At 39.0% G+C, this 19,401-nt stretch overlaps 2 protein-coding genes across 2 annotated transcripts; one reads left to right on the top strand and one right to left on the bottom strand.

Moving 5' to 3' along the window:
- Window positions 1-8,841: 8,841 nt before the first annotated feature.
- On the top strand, window positions 8,842-16,185 carry LOC114293484 (UNC93-like protein 1). The gene is made up of 3 exons (XM_082882009.1): window positions 8,842-9,538; window positions 14,922-15,412; window positions 15,679-16,185. Exons 1-3 carry the CDS (start codon window positions 8,861-8,863, stop codon window positions 15,914-15,916), a joined length of 1,407 nt encoding a protein of 468 aa, XP_082738135.1. The 5' UTR covers window positions 8,842-8,860; the 3' UTR covers window positions 15,917-16,185.
- A 504-nt stretch (window positions 16,186-16,689) lies between these two features.
- Window positions 16,690-17,862, bottom strand: LOC145798405 (uncharacterized). The gene is made up of 2 exons (XM_082885946.1): window positions 17,506-17,862; window positions 16,690-17,227 (listed from the first exon to the last, which is right to left on the bottom strand). Exons 1-2 carry the CDS (start codon window positions 17,611-17,613, stop codon window positions 16,868-16,870), a joined length of 468 nt encoding a protein of 155 aa, XP_082742072.1. The 5' UTR covers window positions 17,614-17,862; the 3' UTR covers window positions 16,690-16,867.
- Between the last annotated feature and the right edge of the window lie 1,539 nt (window positions 17,863-19,401).

Consider the following 19,401-nt stretch of genomic DNA (forward strand, 5'->3'; position numbering starts at 1 on the left):
GAGCATATAATATAAATAAGAATCACATCATGATTAGTAGAGGTCGATCTTTGATCAGGCGAGTGGGGTGCTCAATTCATGACTTTCCCCTCTCGTACCTAAGTTCCCGAGTTGAGACACTTTGGTGATGACGGATAAGTGGCCTTTGGCACGAGTCTTGGGTTTCCTAAATTTTTCAAAAAATATGTAGGTGGCGACTCTATAATCTGGCAAAGTAGTCCATTTTTGACATTTTGATTCAAAATCGATTTTTGCCAGGTTTGGACTCATCTGTGTTTATCTATTTCACATTGCACTTGTGGAATCATATTCAGAACCACGGGAGTCTGAACTATAGGGCTATCGTATCCGAAATGAGCATGAAAACCAAGCTACAGTCACCATAACCAAGATTTATTTTGAAAGACTCAGCGATCTCTTTATTTGCTGGCTCTTTAATACATAGTCTCTCAAACGTAAGTCTGCTTCTCTTGAAGTAGGCTCATTCAAATAGAGAGGGGTTCCCATGATGCTAGCAATGTAACCCAAACCCTATTCAGTCCAAAGCTCCAAAGGAACATTATACAACTTCACCCACAACGGCACACTAAAAAATGCACACTTTGTTAGTTTTAGTCCAAGTTGCTATTTTTTAACAACAATCAATCTAGCCCCAACGTAATAGGGGCCATCTTCCAAAATTTTGTCCATAGCCTCTTCACTTTTTACTTTAAAAACAAAAGGGCCATTATCAATGGAGACAACATCCTCAAGCAAATTTCCCTAAAGTTTCTCTGTCCAAGTTTTCACATAATGGAAATGGAATCTTTTATCAATGAATTATCCAACCAAGGCATTTTCCCAATAGGAAGAGCCTTTTTTTGAGATCTCTGCAGGGACATTGTACATGCCATCTACTAGGTTCTCAATCTTATGGGCATCTATTTTATACTTCAATTTTGACACCTTGTTAATCTCTTCTTTTACTAAAAAGCTCCAAGCTTGTAAAGGCTTACGTAATGTAGCAGGTGTATCACCATCAAGACATTCACCCTTGCCAAATTGTGTGTCTTCAATATCTTATAAACATGTAATCAATATCTTATAAATTTGTTTTATGTCTACCAAATATATAACAATGAAAAATAAAAAATTGCTTATGCAGAGCTTTCCAGAACCATGACTAGTTTTTTTTTTATAACATCAATGACAACCCGATCTGCTCGTTTAGGATGTTGGATCATGTTGGGCAGTGAACATAGATTGCGGACCGAGCCAAGCATGTGCCTTGGTGATAGACCGAGCTAGGTTAGAATTAGGCTGTCAACACGGACCATGATGAATAAAGAATAAGCCACAAGTACGGACCGGGCTAGGCCAAGATGAGATCATTGCCTGAGAACGAGCTAAAGCACCAAACCAAGCTAACATGAGAACTACGCGGATGGCAAACAATGAGGATCTTAGCTGAGCTTGGCTGAGCTGTGGAACCGGTAGGAGAGGCCACGTTCTTAGCCGACCAACCGGGCTATTTGGCCCACGAAAATTGTGAACAGGGTTGCAAGCAGACTTAAGTCATAAGTCGAGCTAGATAGTGTAGCCTTGGAATGAAAAAAAAATAGCGAATGAATCAAACTTGTGTCCAAAGGTCTGATCGAGAAAGGATTTGTGACCGGACAACGAGTTCTTATCGTTGGAGGATGTGCATAACTCAACTTAACGACAAGTTTGTGTTATGGAGGATTAAAAGTAACTCAACCAAGCTATGAGAACTAGGCAATAATGCGCCTTTGAGAAAGGATACCTCCACTTTGGGAATGTCAGAATCAGACTGAGCTAGGGTTAGCTCGGTTAGCAGAGGCTATGTGGCCTAATTAGAGTACGAGGTGAAACCCGCTGGTCGTATGCGTTAATACCGTTTGGAGGTTTAACTAATGATGCTTGGCAGTATTAATGCATATACGTGTAAAGAAATGAGAGGATAGTACATCCACACGTACAAGAAAGAACGAGTAGAATAGTGCACACACAAACTATATAAGTCCTGCGGCGCCTTCATGCAAAAGGTCTGTAACTTTTCTTACTCTGAGCTATCCTTTCTTTAGTCTTTTTTCTAAGGGTGCTAACTTGACCATTGGAGGGGTTTTCCAACGACACACTTGCTAGGTAGCTCACCATAGTTGTGCTTTCAGGCTATACGACATCGTTTCGAGTGACACAAAGCTTGGACGTAACGAGTACGGAAGTAAAGAATATTTACTCTCTCTCGACCCAAACCCGCCCCTAGAGGTTTAGACTATAAATAGCCAGTAATCCCAGATTACCCAGCCTCAAAGACAGAATTTCAAAATATAATATTAAACATACGGGGCCTGAAGCGGAAGCAGATTATAAAATTTGTCCATTGAGCTGTGCATATATGTTATGAATAGAAGCGTACAAAACATATCTCACTTAATACCATAATATTTACAAACATCCATCTTATAAATACATAACCCAAGATCAAAACTATAGCATAACAGACTATACAAAACTAAAGTTGCACAAGCATGGCCAAAACAAAGCTAAGGCCTCAACACGGAGGCACATCTCAAGTGGCTTTACAAAAAGGCTAACTCCAAAGCAATCTCTAATGCTGGACTTTGTGATGCTCACCTACATACATATATATAAACGGAGTGAACTAGAAGCCCAATGAGTAATCTCATTGTAAAGGGATTAAATGAATGAGTCTCATAACTTATCAAAACAATATCATCTTGGGATAATTAAGGCTTGTTTCAAAAATACATAATAACAAATATAGTTTATCAAACCTTTCATAACTTAACACATTCCGAAGTGCCCAAACGCCTTATTTGACTTGCCAAAATACTATATGGAACATTCATATAGAATGACTTCATTTGGAACACCCATATCGATGACCCATACGGAACATCACACTTGATGACTTATGCAGAACATCACACTTGATGCCTTACACAGAACATCATTTTGATGACTTATACATAACATCACATTGATGGCTTATACAGAACATCACATTGATGGCTTATGAAGAACACTACACTGATGACTTATATAGAACATCACACTGATCATTCAGAACGTCTTATACGTGTAGATATCATACAGAACAATTACTATCAAAGTCATACAGAACGATCATCAAAGACCAACATCGTACGGAACGTTTACAATGGTTCAATGGCTTATACACAACGTCCAAGACAGATCATTGGCAAACTAATAGTCACCGGAGATCAAAATACATTTCCCAATTTATCATATTCATTGTTCAAAAGGAAACTCATTCATTCTTTAGCAAATTCTCATTTTCAGAAAACTTATCACATTATACACAATTCGGAGTTTCAAAGCATAACTTAGCGTCTCAAAAGTACTTGTTCAGAAAACTTATCATATCTCATAACTTGTAACAAAGTATAGATTTCATAATTCATCGTATAGCAAAACTAATTCCAAAGTAGTTCATACAAAAATACTATTACAAAGGCATTACTCACATTAACTAGTTCGATATTCTTCCTCAATGTTCAAACCTACACATTACATATAACCATACACATTGTAACACATATTCAGATCGAATAATTCTTCTTATATTATCTAATACAATTCCTCATGTTGGTTTCTTACTTCTTGATCCTCAATGAGTCATAATTCATGCCTAAAAATGCTCAGAAAGACATGCGGACGGAAATACAAACACAAAATATCTTTTCAAAATATGCTGAAATAAGGGCCTTCGCTCGAGCCAACTATTAGTCGCTCGAGTGGTCACAGAGGTCTGCAAAAGTACTGGATGGATCTGATGTGCACTCGAGCCAACTATTTGTCACTTGAGCGGTTTGCAATGATTGCAAAAAAGCTAGAAGCTCACAAAGTTCGCTCAAGCCTCCCCTTGGTTGCTCAAGTGGTCTGGAAAAATTCTGGGTTTCGAAACTAAAAATTTGAGCTTCCAAACGCAAATTCAAAGCCTTGAGTCATGCATGAGTTGTTCATCATCATAGAATTACTTTAGAAAACATGTATACATGACCCCTTAAAAACCACTTACTCAAAATCACTTTAAATCCACCAAAATTGAACTCAAAAGTTCATGTATGCAAGATTTTCCAAACTCCTTTCTCAAAACTCATGAATTCAATAAATTTGAGCTCAAAAGCTCCATACATGTACAAAACTCTTTTCCATGACTCTCAAAACATGAATTTGAAAGCCAAAACATGATGAATCAAAGATCCATGTACAAAATTAACTCAGAAATTCAACATGGATGGTCAAAACCAAACTCAAAGTGGTAAAACTCAACATATTCATGCATGCATGTAAAGCTTCATCATCCTCTTGACCTTATTTAACAAAATACATGCAAAAGATCATATATACACAATGAACTCAACTCATCTTCAAGAATTGAGAGTTAAATTGTCACCTAGAGCCTTCAAATACACTTGTTCTAGCACAATCTTGACTAATTCTAACTAATTCTCCAAGTTCTTCTTCAAATTCTACACTTTCTATCTATAGATGAGAGTTCACTCTCTCTATAAAAATTTTTTTTTTTTTTTTTCTTCACATTTTTGCACTTACAATTGAAGAAGATGAGCTCAAAAATGAGCTTAGAACATCAGGCTATTTAAACACAACTTAATTTATCAGATTGAATCAATTTTTAATCAAACTTGCCAAACGGTTCTAAAAATTTCAATTAGTCTATTCATGTAGTTAATTTTGGTTTTTGAAACCGTTTAGGCTTTTAATTTCGAATTCCAAGTCGGTATTCTAACAGATAATCCATAAGCAAATAGATAGGCATCAATTAAACAATTAATCATACAATTATACTTACTAAAATAATATATAAAAATAATACGTTTGTCGGAGTGGTCACATAATCCGCACAGGTATGTCATCAAGTTAACAGAGATTGGCTATAAAAGGAGGACACACTACAATTATTGTCTAGTGTCTTCAAGTTAATACTAGAATAGAATGAAAATCAACATTGAGCCTCTAATACCTTCAAGTTCAGAAATTTCAACATCAAGACTTACCAAATAAATTTAAAAATGAAACAGAGGACAAAAACAAAAACAAAAACAAAAACAAAAACGATATATATATATATATATATATTTAAAAAAAAAATCAAATTATTAAGGCGGTTTGGCTTCACCAGTTACCCACTGAAAGTAACAAATTAATGGATCTACTTCACTTGCCCTTCATTGTTGGAACAAGTTGTAGAAGTCTCCCCAACCTGTTGCAACCTCCCTGGTTAATGCTATCACCGCGTCTATCTTGTTGGGTAATGTAAATCCTGACAAGTTCTAGACATTATTCTTGACTGTCTATCCAACTTAGAGGTAAGCTGGCTGAGGTGCCCGAAGGTTCATGCTTTCCCCAAACCCGGATATGCAGTAAGGGCAATTTTATATTTTTGCACTTGTGAACTGTTGTCATAATTTCTATATGTATAGTTGAGGGTGAATGACTATTTTTTGGATACTTTCTGTAACATTTCTAATCATAGTGAAATTGTAACAACCATGAAGGTAACTATTGTTTCTTTGTGTATGCACGTAATTTACAATTCTTGTGTGTTTGTTCTTTTTTATTTTCGTATCTCACTGATCTTAGTCATGTCTAACCTTTCAAAGTCACAATTATCTTGAAAAGAGATTGGGAAGGAAAAAAAAAACTACTTCACCAAACATAAATATGTATAACAAAGGTGAAGTGGCTCTTTCTTTTTGTCTTTTTCTTTTTTTTAATACAGTGGATTAGTTCTCTCTACAATGTGCAACGAAATGAACTACTAATTGTGAAAGCTCAAAATGACCAAAATTCAAGAAAGCCCTATCTACCAAAAAGGATGGGAAAAAAAGGAAGAAAATAAATTTTGAACAAACCATTAGAGCTAAGCAAGTATTTTAGGCTTGAGCTGAGCTGTGTAGCTTTTACTGGTTTTGCAGTAAGTACCAACACACACTGCTGTGGCAAGTTCTTATGTTTGATTGTATAATAGTTTTTGCATTTGTTCCACATTACTTGTTTAACTTTACATTTTATGAGTATGTAGATGGAATCTCATTCCTTATACTCAAACTGGATTCTATAAGGCTCATGTTAGCCCACGGGTTGGACCTAGCCCATATTGAGCAACGCAACTTCGCTTGATAAACCGGTTCTCTCTCAAATTAGTTTATGCAAAAGTCTCTTTAGGTATGCCTCACAAATTAAGTACAAATTGTTGAAAAAAAGAAAAAGAAAAAGAAAAAGAAAAAGAAAAAAAGCGAAGCATATTAATCTGATGCTGGAGTACTTTTTTAATGCAGATTTTGCCTACTTCATATACGATTATAGTTCTACACTTTTTTCTTTTCTTTTTTGGCTCAACAGTAAAATGATTCCTCTTGTAAAGGAACTCGGTTATACTTATTGTCAATTAGAGGTTGATGTCATCTTCTCTAAATTGTGTTATGTCTCAATATTTTGGGATATGGTGGACTAACTGAATCAGAGTCGAAATAACATTCTGCCAAAAAAAAAAATGATTTACAAATAGAGTTTTCATACAAAAACTCAACAACCATAGCAATGATTCTTCATATTATAAATGTTTTTTGGTGGGAAATGAAAGGAACATAAGGGGCCATATTATTCTGCAAGTAAATTATGTTTAAAATATCAGTTTGTATATCATTACCCTTAGTGGTGGAATACTCTTACCATGATTGAACGATGTTCTTAATTCCACAATCCAAGAACTCGCTTCATGCACTCTTGTATTTTCTAGAGAGAGATAAGAGAGAAAAGAATACAGAATATGTTAGAATTGTTGATTTGCCTGAATACTTGGAGTGTATATTATATATAGGCTGTTTGATTCTAAACTCAACTTCAAAATACCAACATCTTCTACTCACATGATTTTGGGCTATGGAATTTTATTTTTTTTAATCAATTGGATGCATGGAGTGCTACTTGCTGCCGGCCGGCCGGCTGTTTTTTTAGCATAGAGTACTGCCAAAAGGAAGAGAAAAAATTTCCAAGTTGATTCCAATTACTAGATACCAATCCCACCCGTTGTTTAAGGACACAAATTAGTGATCCATCACTTTCCATTAAAAGTTTTAAATAACCTGGTGCCAATCAAGTATATTTGAAATCAACATATGTGAAATTGTAATTTGGAGGCATACAAAACAAACTAAGCTTTCATCCATCTTCTTTTATCAGAAGTAACAGCTCAACCCTTGACTGTTTTGGATTTTGACAGAAAAAGTTCAGTCATCAAACACCTCTTCCCTTGGCATTGTCATTTTGCTTTTATGAGGCTGTTAATTTTGTTTTCATAAAGCATTTTACAACTCACAAGAACAATGGATTTAGCATCTCCTTTTAAAATTGGCATTAATAAAATTTACATATCTGAATTGTCAGACTCTGCTGCTAATTCTTATGCCGTTCTGTATAAATGGAGTAGTAAAAAACTGTTAACGGAAATACAACCAACTACAGGACAAGCATAACAGTGATTCATAAGTATTTATTGTGTAGTGTGTTGGAAATGGTTATAAAATTCTGGATAAAATCAGAATTTTTTTCTAAGTTCGGTCTATTTTTTAGGTGGGCCCCGAGTGTCGATTTACTCGGGTCAAAGTGGTAACGTGTTCTATGCCGCGTTGTGATTCACGTGGTATATTTGGTTGCTCAAAACCATTACCGAGTGAATGGGAAATTGAAGCCAAAGTGTGCTCCATGGAAATGGAGTTTTGGTGGAAATTCCTTAAGGTTGTAAATTGGCTTGTCCCACATTGATTTGGTGGGAAGTTTTGAAAGGGTTTATAAGGCTTAGGGTGAGATACTTAGGGTGTGCCCCAAGGGGTACCCAAGTGTTTTAGAGGGAGAGGTTATGGGCAAAATGAGCTAGACCCATTGGACCCAAAAATCACCACGCGCGCCGCCGTCCGGTCGGTCGGGCGGGCTGGCCTGGGCTTGGGCGCGGGTGCGTGGTGTGTTGTTGGGTTGGGCTTCTAATTTGTCCAAACAGGCCCTTCCCGTTTTCAAACAGAAATAAACTGTTTTGGAATTAGTGCTCACCCAAACAGGGCCCTTCCCGTAATTGCTATCTGTTTGAATTGTTGAATCTGTTTGAAATTCAAAACCCAACAGGTATCATACCTGTTCAATTCAAAACCAAGAGCCACATACCTGTTCAATTCAAAACCAAGGGCCACCTTCACATCTATAAATAGGACCACCCTCATTTGATATTTTGCATTCAGAAATTTCGTATTTCACCTCTGTTAATTCTATTCTTCATCTTGCTGCATTTTATTTCCGAAAGAAAGAGTGTAAACACTTAGTGTGTTCGTAAGGCAAACAATTAGTAGTGCTGCTATTGTTTGTGGTAGATCATTTCATCCTGGGAGATAGACGTCCAAATTCTGAAAGCACCGTGGAGAAGACGAATCTGTCTTAAGGACACAGTGTCAAACACTGGACTTGATCAGAAAAATAATTCGAAGAAATTAAATCAAGTAAGTTATTTAATTTATTTTCAGTGTTGTTTTTATTTATTTAAATCAGATTTTAATTTGTTTTTGTAACAAAATAAAATCTGTTTTTATTTTTTTTTTTTTTATTTCGAGTTTGATTTTTGTAATCAAACAAATTCTCTCCTTTTCTTTATTTCTTTAAATTCTGTTTGTTGTTGTGTACACAATAGAATTAAATCTTTTAAATACAGTGAAGATTGTCCAACATAGTGCTCATCTTTGAATCTCCTAAATACTTCCAATCTCTCTCTCTCTCTCTCTCTCATCCAAATTCGAATCACATTATGGGTTTACAAGGGGATGAAGAAACAAAGATGATGAGGAGGAAATCTTCCATTTTCAGGTACAATTCACCCTTAGTTCAAGTGACTCTGATTGGATTAGTATGCTTTTGTTGTCCCGGGATGTTCAACGCCTTGTCAGGGATGGGCGGCGGAGGGCAGGTGAACCCCACGGCTGCCAACAACGCCAACACTGCCCTTTATACCACGTTTGCAGTCTTTGGCATCCTCGGTGGCGGCATCTACAACATCCTTGGTCCACGTACCACCCTCTTCGCTGGCTGCTCCACCTACGTCCTCTACGTCGGCTCCTTCCTCTACTACAACCACTACCACCACCAGCCCTTCGCCCTCACAGCCGGCGCTCTCCTGGGCGTCGGCGCTGGCCTACTCTGGGCTGGCCAGGGGGCAATCATGACCGCTTACCCCCCAGCTGACCGCAAAGGTACCTACATCTCCCTCTTCTGGACCATCTTCAACATGGGCGGCGTCATTGGCGGCCTCATCCCGTTCATCCTTAACTACCACCGTGGCGCCACCACTGCCGCAGCCTCTGTAAACGACGCCACCTACATCGGTTTCATGATTTTCATGTTGGTTGGCACTCTCCTTTCCCTTGCAATCCTACACCCCAGTCGCGTAATTCGCGACGACAGTTCTCTATGTACTAGCATTAAGTATGTAAAATAAATTGATAGAGAGAGAGAGAGCAAGTGAATAAATGTGTATATTGAATTTGTTGTGTGTTTTTACAAAGGGAGCTTAGCTCTCTATTTATAGTCTGATATATCTGATATTGGATGCGAGGCATGCCATGCGAGACGCGAGGCACCGAAAGGCAAGGCTAATGCTTTAGCCGAAAGTGAACAAACACAATGATAACAAAGGCAAGGCTAAAGCTAATGCTATAAACAATATTATATACAAAGTATAATAATATACTAACATCCCCCCGCAAACTCAAGGAGGGAAAGCATCAACCAAGTTGAGTTTGGAAACAAGATCAGTGAAGCGGCCAGGAGGATGAGCTTTAGTGAAGATATCAGCGGGTTGATCGACAGAAGCAATAGGGAGAAGATGGACAGTACCACAGGTAACATGCTGGCGAATGAAATGACAATCAATCTCAATATGTTTGGTGCGATCATGAAAAACATCATTGTGAGCAATTTGAAGAGCACTATGATTGTCACAAAAAAGGTCAGTAGCACCAGAGGAGGGAACACCCAGATCAGTAAGAAGCCAACGAAGCCAGAGAAGTTCCTGAGTAGTATCAGCAAGAGCACGGTATTCGGCCTCAGTACTGGAACGAGCAGTAAGAGATTGTTTCTTGCTGCGCCAAGAAATAAGAGAATCACCCAAAAAAAAGCAGAACCCAGTAGTAGATCGGCGGTCAGTAGGATCTCCAGCCCAATCAGCATCGGAAAAAGCACGAAGCTGGAGAGAGGAGCGGGCGGAATAATGAAGACCATGAAACATGGTGCCTTTGAGATACCGAAGGATACGAAGTAAGGCAGCATAATGAGGGGTACGAGGAGCCGACATAAACTGGCTGACAATATGAACTGCATAGGCAATATCAGGACGAGTAACAGTGAGATAGACAAGACTGCCAACCAGCTGTCGATATAGGGTAGCATCAGAGAGAAGAGTGCCATCAAGAGGGGTAAGACGACTCTGAGGCTCGAGGGGAGTGGAGGCAGTCTTGCAATCCGTAAGACCAGCACGGGTGAGAAGATCAGAGGTATACTTAGCTTGAGAGATAAAAGAACCCGTAGAATCATGGAAGATTTCAAGACCCAAGAAATAGCTGAGAGGACCAAGGTCTTTCATCTCGAAATGGTGGCTAAGAAACTGTTTAAGGCGAAGAATACCATCAAAATCATCACCGGTGATAATCATGTCATCCACATAAAGTAAAAGCAGGGTGGTCCCTTGAGCTGTTTTCCGGATAAAAAGAGCAGTATCATAAGAACTGGAGGTGAAACCACAGTCATGAATAGTAGAGCTGAACTTGGCAAACCAAGTGCGGGGAGCTTGTTTGAGACCGTATAAGGCACGCCGAAGTTTGCAGACTTTATGAGGTGGATAAGCAGACCCAGGGGGAGGTTGCATGTAGACTTCCTCAAGAAGAATACCATTAAGAAAAGCATTGGTGACGTCCATTTGATAAAGATCCCAGTGGCGGGAGGTAGCAACAGCAATCAAGCTGCGAACTGAGGTGAGACGAGCAACAGGAGCAAAGGTCTCTTCATAGTCAATACCATATTCTTGGGTAAAGCCTTTGGCAACAAGGCGGGCTTTGTAGCGCTCAATAGATCCATCAGAACAAGTCTTGATTTTGTATACCCATTTGCAGCCAATGGCAGACTTGCCAGGAGGAAGATCAACAATGTCCCAAGTATGAGTTTTGGCTCAGGCCTGCAATTCAGTAGTCATAGCTTGCTGCCAAAGAGGATTAGAGCGAGCCTCACGATAGGAGGTCGGTTCATAAGTAGAAAAAGCAGTAGAACCAACAATAAAGTCACGAAGACGAGTAGAAGGTTGTGTTACCCGGCGTGGTCGAGCAGACAGAGGAGGAGCCAGTGGAAGAGACTCAGCAGGAGGGGAGGAGGCCGAGGAAGTAAGAGCAGGACCATCAGAGGGAGCAGGAGCATGGGACAGTCCATCAGGCAAGGCGATCTCGAGAGAAGCTGGCGGGGGTGGGGGAGGAAGATCATCAGAAAAGAGATCGGTGAAAGGATCAGTAAAAAACAGAGAGGGGGAGGGAACAGACAAACGGAAGAGAGAGAGAGAGGAAAACATTTTGTGTTCCCAAAAGACCACATGACGAGAGATACGAAGTCGTTGGGAGAGAGGATCCCAACAACGATACCCTTTATGTTCAATACCATAGCCCAAGAAGCAACAAAGGCGGGAACGAGGTTCAAGTTTGGTACGTTCATGAGGTTGGAGAAGAACAAAACAGGCAGAGCCAAAGACCCGAAGGGTGGTGTAAGGAGGACGGGTGCCGTGCAGTCGCTCATAAGGAGTGTGATTATGAATGACAGGTGTAGGGATACAATTGATAGTGTAAGCAGCAGTGAGAGCTGCCTCTCCCCAAAAATGTTCCGGACAAGAGGAAGATAGAAGAAGAGCACGAGTAGTGTCGAGAAGATGCCGATGTTTCCGTTCAGCACGTCCATTTTGTTGAGACGTACCGGGACAGGAACGATGAGGTTGAGTACCATGACTCTGAAGGAAGGAAAGAAAGTCAAAATCTTTATATTCCATGGCATTGTCGGAGCGAAAAATCTTAATAGTTTTAGAAAATTGTGTGTTAACCATTGCAGCAAAATTGTAATAAAGTTGTTTGAGCTCAGAGCGAGTTTTCATAAGGAACAACCATGTAAAACGGGAAAAATCATCAATAAAAACAACAAAGTAGCGGGCTCCGCCCATAGTGGGAGTAGGAGAGGGTCCCCAAATATCAGAATGGATGAGATCAAATGGTGCAAGAGAAACAGAGTCACTTTTATTAAACGACAAAGCAGGTTGTTTAGCAAGTTGACAGGACACACAATCTAAAGCATCAGAACTGACAGGACCTAAATGACCACTAGAAATTAAAGTTTTTAAACGACCAGCAGAAAGATGGCCTAAACGACAGTGCCAAAGCTGAAAAGGAGATAAACGAGGAGCAGTGGTAGTAGTGGTAGGAGCTGTGATCTGAGAGGAATCCGGAACATGAAGATGGATAAGTTCGTAGAGGCGTCCATGCTTACGGCCTATCCCATGGGTTTGCCCCGTCCGAGGGTCCTGCACCAAACAACCAGTAGGAGAAAAGGTAACAGTTAGACCATGCTCACATAATTGACTAATGGAGATAAGATTTAAAGTGAGAGCAGGCATAAGATAGACATGAGATAAAGATAAGTGAGAGGTGGAAACAGAACCAACATGACTCACAGACAAAAGAGACCCATCAGCAGTATGGATAGAAGGAACATGAGGAGTAACAGAGATAGGAGTAAAAATAGTAGAGTCAAAGGTCATGTGATTACAACAAGCGGAGTCAAAGTACCAGGAAGTGTTACCTGCAGTGACAGACAAGGCAGGAGAGGAAGGAGTACCAGATTTTTGCAAGAAATGTTGAAACATGGCTTCGACATCTGTGTGAGAGAAGACTGGAGTGGAAGGATCTATAGGGACAGGGGAAGGTACATCCTCTGAGGCAGCAGCAGCAGTGCGTTGGAACCGACCATGTGAGGTGCTGCGGGAAAAATGCCCGGGGGAAGGACCATTGCGAGAAGCACGGGCGGGATTGCGGAAGCAATCTTGCTGGAGATGACCAGGACCAGTCTTGTTGCAAAACCGACAGAGGCGAACAGGACAATTAACCAGAAGATGAGTCGACGGAAGACTGCGATTCTGACAGTAGTTGCAGAAGGTTGACTTCTGTGGTGGGGAATGAGAACTCTTAGTCTGGGGAGTAGCAAGAACAGAGTCCACAGGGTGCGGATGGAGAGTACCAAACCGAGTTTCCTCTGACAAGAGTTCAGAAATTGCTTGCTCAAGAGTGGGTAAAGGAGTGCGATGGAGGAGAGAAGCTCGTACGGGCTCAAAACGGGAAGTAAGGGCCATGAGAAACTGAACCAAGCGATGTTGGTCACGGTAAGTAGTAAACAAGGCAGCATCCTTAGTACAAGCCCATGGAGGTTCAGAAAGAGCGAGTTGATCCCAAACATAATACATTTGGGACAAGAAATCATTAATGGTCTGAGTTGGTTCTTGGCGCATACGGTGAAGGTGACTCAGAAGCTGATATTGGTGAGCAAGGCCAGTAGTCTGATAGCGTTCTTGTAAAAAATCCCAGATGTCCTTGGCGGGAGAGGAAGCAGAGTCAAGTTGGAACCGACCAAACTGAAGGCTGATAGATGTGATAGAAGTATTGCGAAACCAGGTAATGATCTGATAGTTTTTACTATCCCAATCCTCCAGACGATCGATATATTTGGCAGCGGAGTCTGTGGTGGCAGCGGATTCGGTGGTTGTGGTGGCAGCGGATTCGGTGGTTGTATGGATGGGTTTGCACACATCCCCAGTGATGATGCGCCAAAGTTTCTTGCCTTTGAGAAACCCAGACATAGCTTGTGCCCATAAGACATAGTTAGTCCCGTCAAGAACAACGGAAATAGGGTGGTTAGAGGAGTCGAGACGATCCATAAGGGCAAAAGCGTACTTTTGAGGTAGAATTTGAAAAATCCGAGGGTACCAGTGAATTCAGAAGGTCGAAATCAGTGGGAAAAGAGTGACCGGACCAAAAAATAGGACCAGAAAGGCACTAAATGGGCTGGTCAAAGTGGCTGGTCAAAATTCGGTCGGCGCACGTTAGCAGAGAGTGCGCGGCGCACAATAGCAGGAGACAGCAGGCGGCGCACGAAAGCAGAGAGGTGCGCGGCGCACGTTAGCAGAGAGGTGCGCGGCGCAAAATAGCAGAGGACAGCAGGCGGCGCACGAAAGCAGTAGGGCTGACGTCGGCTGACGCAGAAACACGCGGCTCACGTTAGCAGTGAAGGCCGCGGCGCACAGTAGCACGGGACAGTGCAGAGGCGCGTAGAGCGCGTCGGAGAACGAGGATGAGCGTGGCCTTAACTTCTGGCGGCGCGTGGAGGCGCGTGGAAGGTCGTATGGTGATGAATTTGGTGGCGATGGATTCGTCGTGAGGAGACGAAGAGATTGGTGTGGTTGAATAAGGAAGACAGAGAAGTTCGATAGATGCAACAATCTGTCTAAATGTGATGCTCTGATACCATGTAAAATAAATTGATAGAGAGAGAGAGAGCAAGTGAATAAATGTGTATATTGAATTTGTTGTGTGTTTTTACAAAGGGAGCTTAGCTCTCTATTTATAGTCTGATATATCTGATATTGGATGCGAGGCATGCCATGCGAGACGCGAGGCACCGAAAGGCAAGGCTAATGCTTTAGCCGAAAGTGAACAAACACAATGATAACAAAGGCAAGGCTAAAGCTAATGCTATAAACAATATTATATACAAAGTATAATAATATACTAACAAAGTACTCGAGTATTTCAGTCGAATCAACTGAAATACTCAAACTGTTTCTCAATTGGAGGATGCTGTTGCTATCACCCGCGGCCTGGGCTAGTAACTTTGTTCACTGTTACCAATTCAACAATGTCAATGGAGTTTTGTTCGATCTTAGGACTCGAGGGTTGACCAATATGTGCTATTGGACGGCGCAGATGATTGGATCGTTGGTGATCGGATACATAATCGATTTCAGTTTTAAGAGTAGGAGGGTGAGAGGACTTGTGAGTGTTGGGATTGTTGGTTTGGTCGGGACTGGAATTTGGGTTGGTGGGCTTGTGAATCAACTCAAATACTCGCGCCATGATCTGCCTAAGAGGTTGGATTTTAAGGACAATGGTTCGGAATTCACAGGACCGTTGGTGTTGTATTTTGCTTATGGGCTGCTTGATGCCATGTTTCAGAGCACGGTTTACTGGATCATGGGTGCTTTGGCTGATGATTCCGAGACCCTTAGCAGGTAATTTCTTTCACTATTTTCACAATTGTAACCAAAGGGTGAGAAATTTCCAGGACACAAATTATACACTATAGGTTAATTGCACTCATTGGACACGGACTCAAGCTGACCGGCCACGATAATACGAAAAAATAAACAGGTTAGGTTAGCATTAAAAAAATTCTGACATGTACCTGACATGAACACGAGCAACACTACGATTTCCACCCTTATTGTTACATAATCCAATCTGGGTTGATTATATATGGTAAATTTTGATGATGTAGGTATACTGGATTCTATAAGGGAGTGCAAAGTGCAGGGGCAGCAGTGGCTTGGCAAATTGATACACACAAGGTGCCATTTTTGGCCGAAATGATTGCTAATTGGTCGTTGACTACACTCAGCTATCCACTTCTGGCAGTTCTGGTTGTGTTGGCTGTGGAAGATGACAATCAGACTGATCAAGAACGAACTTTCCAAGGAGGCTGCTCTTCCACCAGCAATACTTTCTTTCTCATCTGAATTGTAAACGCAACTGTTACGATCACCAAAATCATCGACTCCTCATATTTGTTCATAATTATCAATTTGCATCCATATTTGCAAATAAAAGTGACAGATTGATGATTTCAGTGCACTTTTTTTTCGGTGCTCGTAACTTTTCCTTGTAAATGAAGTGTCTTTGGAATCACAATGTATGAATCAGTATGTGGTTGGAATTTGAATGCCCAGTTAACTTGTAGTATTCAATAATACTTACGCAAAATGTAAAGAAATTTAAGTTTCTTTTAGACTGTGTTTGCATTATGAATTTGGGTAATAATTTAGAAAGTAAAAGAGAGGTGAGGCAAATGTAAATGAAATATAAGTTTTTTTTTTTTTTTTCCATTTCTCTTTCCCTTTCTAAATTCCTATCCAAATCTATAATTAAAATCCAGCATTAGAATTATCTTCCTTTTAGGATTAGATTATAAGCAATCTTCAGTACCTAGAAAATTTATCCTGAAAATTACCGCTTCATCCACTTTTAAACTTTAAATATTCATATAACATATAATAATTACCAATTCTTATATATATATATATATATATATATATATATATATATATATTATATAATAAATATATAAAATTATATATGTATTTGTTTTTCATATATCGTGTCCTCTGTATATTAAAAAAAAAAAAAATTGTACCAAGGTGCCTGTATCTATGTTTCTTAAGGATACAGGCTTAATTGATCATAGACCAATTAACTGTCGCAGGAAGTTAGCAATAAGTCAATACCCATATATAATTTCATAAATAAACATAAAGTTTTCTTTTTCATTTGTTGCAAGTTGTTCCAACATGAGCACCAAGAAATCTAACTCATGAAAATAATCAAGTTCTTGGATGAAGATTACACACTGTTGCACAACTCTAGCTTTTTTGTCATACACAAATGAATTTGTAACAGTTCCTTTTGATCATTCAAAGGGTAACAAGAGGTGCATCACTTTTATCTCTGGAGTTTGGGGTACCAACTTCCTCCTTTGGTTCCTTTTCACCTTCTTCTTCTTCTACTACTTTCTTCTCCTCCTCCTTGGTTTCATCCACAGCCTCAACTTTGTGTTCTGTTGGCTTGGCGGTCTCTTCGCTCTGCTCTGAAGGCTTAGCCTCCTCGGAACTAGCTTCTGCATTAGCTTGCTTTGGTTCGGTGGATGGCTCTTCGCTCTTGGGGGCCACTTGAGCCGGTTCAGAGCATGGCTCTTCACTCTTGGGGGCCACTTGAGCTGGTTCAGAAGCATCTACTGAAGGTTCTTCCTTTTTAGTCTCACCTCCATTCTCCTCCTTCACATTTCCAATATCAAACCCATTAAAGTAAAAAAAAAAAAAAAAAAAAAGAAAGAAAAAAAAAAAACGTGAGATGTCAAGTTATATAAGTAACTTCTAATCTTGAGGAGTCATTTAGTATGACTATCAAGATGCAAGGATTCACTGTCCCAAAATTCTCATCCTCAATTAGTGAATTGGGACAAGGGGTTACAAATTTTTGGGACAGGTCCCATGCCCAGTCAATAGACTTTATGAATTAAACTAGGAAAAATTCATAGGATTAGTAGTGTTACTTGTGGAACATTCTCGCCCTCGGCCTTGTTTGGGGTGGTTGGATCCTCAGCATGAATAGGTTCTTGATTGGTATCCAAATCCTTGGGTCTGCTCGCACAGCCTCCCATGAATTGGCAACTGATAATGGGACGTGTGGGCGAGAGGAGGAGGTGGGTGTTGAAATTTAGAAGTTGAATATGCAAATAAGTAAACACTTTTTGAGGCTGAATTGAACAAGAAGAGGAACAAGAGGTTATATATAGAAGTTGGAGCTACTTGTGAATTTCTAATGTTAGAGAGATTGTTTGGGAGACTCGAAAGCGTTTAACATGGAGCATATAGTATTTGTGGCCAATTCTATGTTGTGTGACTTTTTCGTATGGACAATATGGTTTTTGTTGGCAAATTTTAAGGATTGGATGGGTTTGAGATAGTCCCAATTTAGGAGTTAGTTTTGACCATTGAACACAGTTTGAAATTTTGGTGCCTAGTGTCTCTCATTTTGTCAAATTCTCTCTTCCACTTCTACGTAAGTGAGAAAATTATTATTGATCGAAATTACCGTGTCATTTTTTATCTTGACCATTTGTCATTGAATTGAATACATTGGATAAAGTAGGAACCAGATATTTACTTGTTCAAAAGTCATCCCATTAAAAAAAGTAAAAAGATGAGATTTGGAATTTTACTCTATTCGATGTGATCTTGAGTGATGAAAACAAAAAAACAATAACGTACTCCCTCCTTCCCAAAATAATAGTCTTTTTTGGAGAATTTAACTTTTTTTGATAGTACAATTATTGCATCTAAAAAAAGTTGATTTTCTAAAATTATCCTTTTGATAGTACATTTTTTTAGAATATCAATGTCATAATTGTACTTTTTATATTGTTTATTAATTTAAAAGAAGGGTAAAATAGGAAATTTATATTATTTTTGTACTTGATTTTTGAAGAGGGACTAATATTTTGGGACAATGAAAAATGAAATAAGGGACTAATATTTTGGAACAGAGGGAGTAGTAATTATGAAATAATTACTCCAAGTGAAGTTGAGGTGACACAACTCTCTTTTCAGTTTGTAGAAAGCTTGCAGGAGTATGGCAAAGGTATAAATAAACTAGAAAAATAATCAAGCTAATTAAGTTTGATTCATGTCTAATTTATCAAACATTTAAATTTAAGATTGGCTAGTTATATAAATAAATTAAATTTAAATATATTTTGAAGCTCGTTAATTTTTTTTTTTATTCTCAATTTCAATTAATTATGTGGACTCTAGAAATAGTATAAAAAAGTAAATTACTCTTTCATTTGTGATTATCTTTTACTAAAATATCAAAGTGACCCCGTTTGGTGTACTTGTTAAAACAGTTTATAGATTATAGTTTAACAGATTATAGATTATGACTTTAATCAGAAGTTGTTAATCTGTTTGATGTAGCTGTTGGATTATAGATTTAAGTTGCTGAGTAGTGTTTATTAAATAAGCTGTAAAATAGCTTTTTCAATTAATTTTTACTTTTTGTTTGTCTACATTTCTCATAAAAAATAATAATAATAATCTATAGTCCATTTAGGTCTTTTTCTATTTTTTAAAAAATAAAAAATAAAAAAATTTAAGAGTAGAACCAAAAATTAACATGTCCACAGCAGAAACTGATAATCAGAAATAAGGGGTAAACAGCTTCTCAGAATCAATTTTTTTGAGTTAAAATAAGCTGTTAGAATAAGAAACTGTTTGAAATAAGTTTAACCAAACAATCTAAAATAACTTTTTCAAAGCTAAAAGTCATAAATTAACTCTGAAAAACTGAAACAAACACCTCTATTGTTTGGTTGGGACACTAAAGATGCCCTATTTTACAGATGTGGATTGGTCATCTTCTTGTTGATTTCTATTCCATCTAGTGTGGC

The sequence above is a fragment of the Camellia sinensis genome, chromosome 8 (assembly GCF_055761805.1).
Source record: "Camellia sinensis isolate YWXY chromosome 8, ASM5576180v1, whole genome shotgun sequence".
Classification (NCBI taxonomy): Eukaryota; Viridiplantae; Streptophyta; class Magnoliopsida; order Ericales; family Theaceae; genus Camellia; species Camellia sinensis.